Here is a 9,748-nt window from a genome sequence, read left to right as displayed (position 1 = left end):
TGTAGATTTATAGAACCAAAGACTCTGGTGCGGAATTTAGCTAAAGGCGAGTTAGACCCTAATTACATGAATTGGTTCGGTAAAAGGTTTCAAATCCCTCGAGAGCCCGAAAGGCCTACTAAAAGACCTAACATCCAGCAATTCACTGACGACTCGCGGGAGCAATGGGACTGGTTGACGAAAGAAGCAAGCTATAGGGCCAAGATAAGTAAATTGGAGGGCAAATCAGGAACCTCAAGTTTGACAATAGTGTCCAAGCTGCCGCCGATGAAGGGGAAAAGAAGAAGCTGGCTTAGGAAAACGAAGCCCTCAAAGCTCAGATCCAGAAAATGAGAATAGCGGCTAAGAACCAGGAAAGAAGCCGAGCAGATGAAAGGCTTATAAGTGGTCTCAGAAAGAAAGTAATCAAGTGTCAAGATGATTTAGAAAAATCTGAGGCTAGTCTAGCAAGAGTCCAAGCACAACTGGCAAAGAATGCAGAAGGGCGGGCAGAGTTTGTGCGGCAGATGAAAAGAAAATATGAGGGAACGGTCATAGACTTGAAGATAAAGCTAACTACCCTTGAAAATGAGGTGGCCAAATAGGCTAGGAACTTTAAAGCCGAAAGGGAACATTGCTATGCTTTGATGGCCCAGATAGAGGAAGGTATGCAATAGTTGCAGAATCAAAACCATCATGACACCCAAGTGTTAGAAGCTCGGAACCAGCAAATCGGGTGTTTGCTCCAAGAAAAGGGTATAATCCGGGAGAGGTTTAGAGAAATTACCGACTACATCGTCATGAAATGCCACGAATGTGAGGACATGACTCGAACCACTTTCTTTGCTGTAGTAATGACGTTTGTCTGCCAAAAATGAGTGATCCGGAGCGTTTTCAAGGGAATCTTGCACATAGGCCTGTGGCAAGACCGAATGATGTCCCACGGCCCCCAGGAGTCGAAGCCCATATGTACTCTTGCTTTTTTCATTTATCAAGTCTGTATTTTAGTTTTTAGTTTAAAATTTTCTTTTGAGTTTGTTTGTAGTTTTTAAAATTCCAACAATTGAGTATGTTGGAGTCTTTTGTAATAGAAAAGTTTAGGAGTTTTATTAATGAAAATTGAAAGCTCCCAAAAATTGTTTCCTTATTTCGTACTTATTTCTTGAACTATGTGATGATCTAATTCACGCGGCATCGTGATACGTAGGCAATCCTCATCAGATCCAGTCATGATTTTTGTAAATAATTCAAATAAAAAAGGTATGTGGAAGGAAAAAACCGAAAGAAAAACCAAAAAGAAAGAAAAAGAGAGCCAAGGAAAAACCAAAAGAAAAACGAAAAAAAAAGCAAGGAAAGAAAAGAAAGGAAAATGGGAATGAGAGGAGAGGCATCAAAGAGCCAACGTGGAAAGAAAAGAAAATTGGGTAAATAAGAAAATCCGAGATGAAACATGCAACCGTGGAGAAACATGTAAAAACACATTTAACTGTATAGGTGCATCACACCCCAATGTGCAATTACCTATGTGTTAATTGCTTCAAACTGACTGGTTTGTTGTCTACTATTAAGTACAGGTTCTGTATTAAGGTGGTTGGTTTTGTGATAGTCTGGCTTCACATCCGTACTTCACAAGGTCAAAGGAAGTGTTGAAATGTCTTCAGAAAGTCAGCTGCCAACAATCCCTATCCCGGAGGATAGCCCGATCTTGGCCATCCCTACTTCTGAGTCAGCAACTGCTGAGGAAAATAGGATTCTGCGTCTTCGCATGATGGAAATGTGGGACGCTTGGGCCAACGGAAGAGAACCACCAAGTGCGATACCTGGATTCCCTGAGCTATTTCCCAGGACAAGTGGGACTTCCAACATCCCCATAAGTTATCCAAACACCCCACTGGGATATCCTACCATCTCAGCCCACTTTGCTGGAACACCTTCTGAGGCCCACCTCCAGGTGTTAACTTCAGGTGCGGCCTCGAACATATTCACCGCACCACCTTGTTCAGCTACGGCACAACCCACTCTACTCAGGCCTAGCTTTGATCTGTCTTCCTTCACCTTTCAAGCACCATCTTTCCCAATGGAACCAACCCAGTTTACTACCATTGCTTACCCTTAGCCGCCCCGGTACGAGTTTACTATGGGGTAGGAGAAAACCACAAAAAACCCTGAACAAGAGGAGATTATCAGAAAGATAAGGATTATGGAGTAAAGTCTCAAAAATATATAGGGTTTGAGCGGGCAAAAGAGCGTATCCTACACTGACCTGTGTATGTTCCCATACATAAATTTACCCTTGGGTTTCAAAACCCCAAAGTTTGAAAAGTATGACGGGCATGGGAATCCCATAGCCTACCTCAAAAGGTACTGCAACCAATTGCGGGGAGCAAGCAGAAAAGAGGAGTTTCTCATGGCATATTTTGGAGAGAGCCTGGTCAGTATTGCTTCTGAATAGTACATGGATCAGGATATATCTCGGTGGCATATTTGGGACGACCTGGCTCAGGATTTTGTCAGGCAGTTTCAATACAACATCCCCTGACATGAATTCATTGTCGAACCTAAAAAAGAAGTCCTCGGAAAGCTTCCGAGAGTATGTTGTCAAATGGCGCGAACAAGTGACCAGAGTCAAACCTCCAATGAATGAAACATAGATGGTTAGCATTTTTCTTCAAGCCCAAGAGGATGATTATTATCAGAATATGATGTCTGTGATGGGGAAGCCGTTTTTCGAGGCTATCAAAATTGGTGAAATAGTCGAGAATGGTTTAAAAACAGGGCGCATCTTGAGTCAATCTGCTATAAGGGCTACCTCTCAAGCAATTCAAGGCGGGTCTGGAGGTGTAGCAAACCGAAAGAAGAAGGAAAAAGCGGCAATGGAAACTTCAAGTGTAAGAAAAACCCGTCCACCCAGACCTTATTACCCTGAAAGAACCAGACAACATTACTATCCCCATCAGGATGTGGCATATGCTATAGTTCCTCAGCCATACGCAGTGATGAATACCCAACCCTACGTTAGGCCACAACAACAATTCAATCAAAACCGAGCTCCATTCCAAGAAATCAACCTCCTCATCAAGCTCAGTATAATCCCCGAGCTCAACAGAACAACTTCCCCTACAATGCCCATGCCCGGGAACCACCCAAGATGGTAAACTTCACACCCATTGGCGAGTCATATTCCAGCCTTTTCCCCAAACTTGTCCAGATGGGTTTGCTGCAGCTTGTACCTCAAACCAGGCAGAACCCAGCGTCGCCCGCTTAAAGAGCTGGTACTCGATGTGCTTACCACTCGGGGGCAGAAGGGCATGATACAGATGACTATTGGACCCTGAAAAGGGCTATGGAAAACCTTATAGAACAAAAGCGGATAGTGCTGAAGGACGAAAATGTTCCTAATGTAACCAACAATCCATTACCGGCTCACATTAACATGCCGGTTATTGGAAGGATTTGTGAAGATAGAGAGTTTGACCCAGCCCTAAAAGCCATCATTGCCATAGCCTATGTGGAAAAGAAGCCAAAGGCTATCGCAAAACAAGACAAGGGGGAGAAGAAGAGTAAACCCACCCCTCAGAAAACATAAAAGAAAGTGGAAACCGAAACTGGGGCAGCACCCTCAAAAGATGTCGTTCTCTATATTCCCCGGGGCCACAAGAAAGAACAAATGTTATTGAGCCCTCCAAGAAGGTTTGAGATAAACAAGGGGTCTAAAATGTATGTGCCTAAAGGGACCTACGTGGTGCGGGGACTAGTAATTTCACCAAGGCTGAATGAGCCCGTGGTTATTGGCCGCACACCGCAGAGGCCTATGATAGATCCCACTGCCATTCCATGGAATTACAACAAGGTGGTAGTAACCTACAAGGGTGAAAAGATCTTGGGAGAAGTTAAGGAAAATAACCCGGCTGAGAAATACCTCAATCTAGAGGAAGTGAATAATGCCACGAAGAAGCGTTTCCCACTTAAGAAGCCAATGAGTGCTGAAGAAGCAGAAGAGTTCTTCCGAAAAATGAAAATGGTGGACTACGAGATAATTGACCAACTCCGGAAGTCTCCTGCTCAAGTCTCTTTGTTGTCTCTACTAATGAATTCAACTAAACATCAAAAAGTGTTGATCAAAACTCTTAATGAAGCATATGTACCCATTGAAACCACTGTGGAACAGTTGGAGAGGATGGCAGAAAGGTTTTTTGCAGTCAATCAAATCTCTTTCAGCAAGAATGATTTGCCTCCGGAAGGGGCCGTCGACAACAAAGCCCTTCATCTGACAATTAAATGCGAGGGATATTATGTGAAAAGGGTCATGCTGGATGGTGGTTCTGGAGTAGATATTTTCCCTCTCTCAACTATGCAATGAATGGAGATCGGTACTAAGAGAATTAGGCCCAATAACGACTGTGTGCGTGCCTTTGATGGCATCAAGAGAGATACCATAGGCAATATTGATTTGATTCTGACTATTGGCCCAGTGGATTTCGAGGTGACTTTTCAGGTCTTAGACATGGATACTTCCTATAATTTCCTCTTGGGAAGACCTTAGATTCATTCAACAGGGGTTGTACCTTCTACTCTCCACCAGATGGTAAAATTTGAACATGAAGATCAGGAGATTGTAGTCCATGGAGAGGATGAGCAGTCGATTTACCGGGACCCGTCAGTCCCATGTCTCGAGGCAAGGGAAGGAAGTGAACATATAGTCTATCAAGCCTTTGAGGTTGTGGTCGCGGACCAATGTGAAGAAGGAAACCCTTGCCCTCAACCCTTTCTTTCAAATGCATCAATTATGGTAGCCAAGGAAATGATCAGGCATGGTTACAAACATGGGAAGGGGCTCGGGACGTCATTGCAAGGAATCACCGAACCTATCACTCTGGCTGCTAGCAAAAAGTTCTTTGGGGTAGGTTTCCAAGCCACGCCAGTTGATGAAAAATGGGAAGATAAACGAAAGAACAATGGTTGGGTCTTGCCTTAGTCGATTCCGCATCTTTATAGAACGTTTGTCAGGCCCAAGTACAATCAGGAAGAGGAAGATGAGGCCTTCACGACCGAGGAAATTGAAGAAATCTGTGGGCTTATAAGGCAGATGTTGTATGAAACCCATGGTCCAACTGGGAGAAGGCTCGAGCACCGCTGAGGTGCTGTATATAGGGCCCAATGACAAATTGCAAAATTGGAAGGCTACTCCATTCCCAATCAGGCGGGAATCTCGATAGTCCAGTCCTGCCACTTTTTCTGCATCATGAGTTAATTCAGGGTGTAACTCGAATGTTTTCTTTTGTTTCCTATCTGTAATTTCCAATGTAAACCCTGTTATCTTCAAAATTCACTGAAATGAAATCAATATTTCATCGTTCATCTCCTTTTATTCTTTCTGATTTTCGTTATTTTTTCTCTCTTATTTTTTCTTTTCAGTTCTAATAATATAGTTTTAAATAACATGACATGCTTGCAGACTTCATGCCCAGATCCAAACACGCTGTCTAATTGCGAAATAATGAACCAAGAACTGGAATATGATGAAGAAGAGGCTTTTAGGGAAATAAATCGAGAATTGGAACAATTTGAGAATAAACCTAAGCCAAACTTAAATGATACCGAGCCGGTTAATTTGGGTAGTTTTGAAGAAGTCAAAGAAACCAAGATAAGCATTCACACAGATGAAAAAACTTGGGACGTATTGATCCAACTTTTGTTTGAATTCAAAGATGTGTTTGCTTGGTCATACGATGACATGCCAGGACTAAGTGTCGATTTGGTGGTTTACAAGTTGCCAACCTACCACCGATTACCCCCCTGTCCAGCAAAAGCAATGAAAGTTCAAAACTGATATCAATGACAAAATTAAAGAGGAGGTCACAAAACAGTTAAAAGCGGGGGTGATCCGGGTGGTTCGATACACCAGATGGTTAGCCAATATAGTTCCAGTGCCAAAGAAAGACGGGAAAACTCGAGTGTGTGTGGACTATAGAGATCTAAACAAAGCAAGTCCCAAGGATAATTTCCCTTTGCCAAACATCCACATCCTTGTTGATAACTGCACCAAACATGAGATTCAGTCTTTCGTGGATTGTTTTGCAGGATATCACTAGGTGTTGATGGATGAAGAGGATGCGGAAAAGACAGCTTTCACTACACCCTGGGGCACCTACTGTTACAGGGTTATGCCTTTTGGTCTGAAGAACGCTAGGGCAACCTATATGAGGGCCATGACTGCCATTTTTCATGACATGATGCACCAAGAGATAGAGGTGTATGTGGACGACGTGATCATAAAATCCAGGACCTAGGACGACCATGTTCGAGACCTAAGGAAAGTCTTTAAGCGACTGCATAAATATGATCTGAAGCTAAACCCAGCCAAATGTGCATTTGGGGTTCCGTCTGGCAAACTCTTGGGATTCATAGTCAGTCAGAGGGGCATCGAGTTAGACCCAACAAAGATAAAGTCGATTCGAGATTTGCCTCCTCCAATAACCAAGAAAGAGGTTATGAGCCTGCTGGGAAGGTTGAACTACATTAGCCGATTCATTGCTCAGTTGACTTCTACATGTGAACCCATCTTCAAACTTTTAAAGAAAGATGCAACAATTAAATGGATAGACGAGTGCCAAGAAGCCTTTGACTAAATCAAAGAATATCTATCAAACCCGCCAGTCCTGATCCCACCTGAACCTGGGAGGCCATTGTTTCTGTATTTGACAGTCTTGGAGAATTCTTTTGGATGTGTCCTCGGACAACATGACATGACCGATAAAAGAGAGCAGGCGATCTACTATTTGAGTAAAAAGTTCACAAGTTATGAAGCCAAATACACCCTGCTGGAAAGGACTTGCTGCGCCCTAACTTGGGTCACTCAGAAGCTTAGACATTACCTACTGGCCTATACCACTTACCTCATCACCAGGTTGGATCCTTTAAAGTACATATTCCAGAAGCCAATGCCCACAGGGAGGTTAACAAATGGAAGATCCTGCTCACTAAATTTGACATAGTCTACATCACCCGCATGACAATGAAAGCCCAGGCTTTAGCAGATCACCTAGCTGAAAATCCTGTTGACAATAAATACCAGCCTTTGAGAACCTACTTCCCAGTTGAAGAGGTAAATTCAGTTGAGATAACATCAGAAGACACCAATGCTTGGAAAATGTTCTTTGATGGGGTTGTGAACGCAAAAGGTGTTGGAATTGGGGCAATCATGATCTCACCCACTAGTCAGCATTATCCAGCCACAGCTCGGCTTCGGGTTCTTTTGCACAAATAACATTGCCGAATACGAAGCCTGCATTATAGGTATGAACATGGCAATCGACCAAGATGTTGAAGAATTATTGATCATGGGAGATTCAGATTTGATTATCCGACAAGCCCAAGGAGAATGGGAAACTCGAGATGTCAAACTTTTTCCTTATAGGCAACATGTGGAAGATCTTAGCAGGCGGTTCAAGTCAGTGGAGTTCAGGTACATTCCTCATTTTCACAATGAGTTAGCTGATGCACTCGCTACTTTGGCCTCGATGCTGCCATACCCAAGCAATGCCCACATTGACCCAGTGGAAATTCAAATCTGGGAAAAGCACGGTTACTGCAATACGGTTGAGGCAGAACCAAATATTCAGCCATGGTATCAGGATATCAAGAGATTTCTGAAAACTAAAGAATATCCCAAGCAAGCCAGTGGAAACCAAAAAAGGACCATTAGACGGCTCGCAAGTGGTTTCTTCTTGAGCGGTGATGTCTTGTACAAAAGGACTCCAAATATCAACTTGTTAAGATGTATAAACACCGAAGAGGCCGGAAGAATTATGTATGGAATGCACGCAGGAGTGTGCGGACCCCACATGAACGGATATGTTTTGGAAAAGAAGATTCTTCGATCAGGCTATTATTGGATGACTATGGAAAAATATTGCTTCAGTTTTGTCCGGAAATGTCATTAGTGTTAGGTGCATGGTGATCTGATTCATGCGCCACCTACAGAACTGCATCCCATGTTAGCACCTTGGCCATTTGTTGCCTGGGGAATGGACGTCATTGGGCCAATCGAGCCAAAAGCTTCAAATGGGCATAGATTCATATTGGTCGCTATCGACTACTTCACAAAGTGGGTTGAAGCAATTACTCTCAAATCTGTCGCCAAGAAAGCTATGGTAGACTTCGTGCACTCCAATCTCATTTGCCGTTTTGGTATTCCTGCAACTATCATTACAGATAATGCTGCAAACTTGAATAGTAACTTGATGAGGGAGATATGTGAGCAGTTTAAGATCACACATCGGAACTTTACCCCTTATCGGCCCAAAGCCAATGGTACTGTCGAAGCAGCAAACAAAAACATCAAGAAGATTCTGAGGAAGATGATCCAAAGTTCCAGGCAGTGGCATGAAAAGTTGCCATTTGCATTATTGGGATATTGCACAACTGTGCGCACATTAGTTGGAGCAACCCCGTATCTTTTAGTTTATGGCACTGAAACCGTAATACCCACGAAAGTTGAAATCCCTTCTCTTCGGATCATTGTTGAAGCTGGAATTGAAGACAGTGAGTTGGTCAAAATCCGTCTGGAACAGTTAACCCTGATCGATGAAAAGCGAATGGCTGCAGTCTGCCACGGGTAGTTGTATCAACAAAGAATGACCTGTGCCTACAACAAGAAAGTGTGGCCTAGAAACTTTGAAGTGGGGCAACTCGTTTTAAGGCGTATTCTCCCCCATCATTAGGAAGCAAAAGGAAAGTTTGCTCCTAACTGGAAAGGGCCATACATTATCAGAAAATTGTTGTCAAAAGGGGCGTTATACCTGGGAGACATCGAAGGGAATGACCCCGAAATAGTTATAAATGCAAACGCAGTCAAAAGGTACTATGTTTAATCCTTCTGTAGCAATAACATTATCCAATTGGGATGATGAAGGCTTTCATTCTCACTCCCCAAACACTCCAATCTTTTGCTAACCCTTTGAGCCGGTTACCTTTCTTTCATTACTCTCTTTGGAACTTGAAGACGTTTGTAAAAATAAAGCATCAAAACAAAAGAAAAACAAAAACAAAAAAAACAAAAACAAATGTTTCCCTGAACTATGTTCGACTTAATTCCGAAAGGATACGTAGGCAGCCTCTCTCTGGGGTTTAGTCACACCAAAACAAAAATCCAATTTCCCCCAAAAAGTGAAACTGGGGCAGATGTTATAATGGTTCGGCGATGATCTTGCCTGAACGGTTTCAAAGTTGTAATTTGATCCAAATTCTTTTTACCCAAACCTTTTTCAAGTCCTTCCGATTAATCGGGGAAAGGTTTTCAAATCAGAGAACGCAGTTGTTTGGATCCGATGCAATCAAGATAAGAGAAATAAAATGAGAGAGTCTTATTGGTGAAAACCTAAGGGCACCGTAAGGTGATGGTGAGCAGAGAAACTGAAAAACGAGAGAGTCTTGTTAGTGAAAACTCGTAAAGAGCACTATAAGGCGACGATGAGAAGAGAAATAAGAGAGCTCGATTGGCAAAAACCCGCAAAGGGTGCCGTTGATCGTAAAGAAGAAACCCCTCACCACCATTGGCACTAAAAGAGTCCTAGCAAGGTTTCTCGATTTTAAAAACATGGGTCGCAATGGATTTATGAGAAGTTGGATAGTTGTGCAGATCGGGTATCTAGTCCAAGAAGCATGTCATGTATATTGAAGTTTGCATGCAATCCAGATGAGTCCTTCTTTCCTTACCGAAAGCTTCTCCTTAAATTCACTTTCTTATTCTTCGTTTACTTTTCTTTGA

The 9,748-nt window shown here is 42.8% G+C and overlaps 1 protein-coding gene across 1 annotated transcript; it reads left to right on the top strand.

Annotated features, from left to right (window-relative positions):
• Positions 1–7,283: 7,283 nt before the first annotated feature.
• On the top strand, positions 7,284–8,600 carry LOC138872521 (uncharacterized). Its single transcript, XM_070150689.1, has 2 exons — positions 7,284–7,758; positions 8,194–8,600. Exons 1-2 carry the CDS (start codon positions 7,284–7,286, stop codon positions 8,598–8,600), a joined length of 882 nt encoding a protein of 293 aa, XP_070006790.1.
• Positions 8,601–9,748: the final 1,148 nt, after the last annotated feature.

This window comes from Nicotiana sylvestris, chromosome 1 (genome assembly GCF_000393655.2).
Source record: "Nicotiana sylvestris chromosome 1, ASM39365v2, whole genome shotgun sequence".
In the NCBI taxonomy this organism is placed as follows: Eukaryota; Viridiplantae; Streptophyta; class Magnoliopsida; order Solanales; family Solanaceae; genus Nicotiana; species Nicotiana sylvestris.
This window is presented reverse-complemented; position numbering and strand designations above follow the sequence as displayed.

Coding starts and splice junctions, on each gene's coding strand:
- LOC138872521 (XM_070150689.1), top strand. CDS start 7,284: ATGGCAATCGACCAAGATGTTGAAGAATTATTGATCATGGGAGATTCA. Junction 7,759..8,193: donor AAATATCAACTTGTTAAGAT/GTATAAACACCG, acceptor CTATCATTACAG/ATAATGCTGCAAACTTGAAT.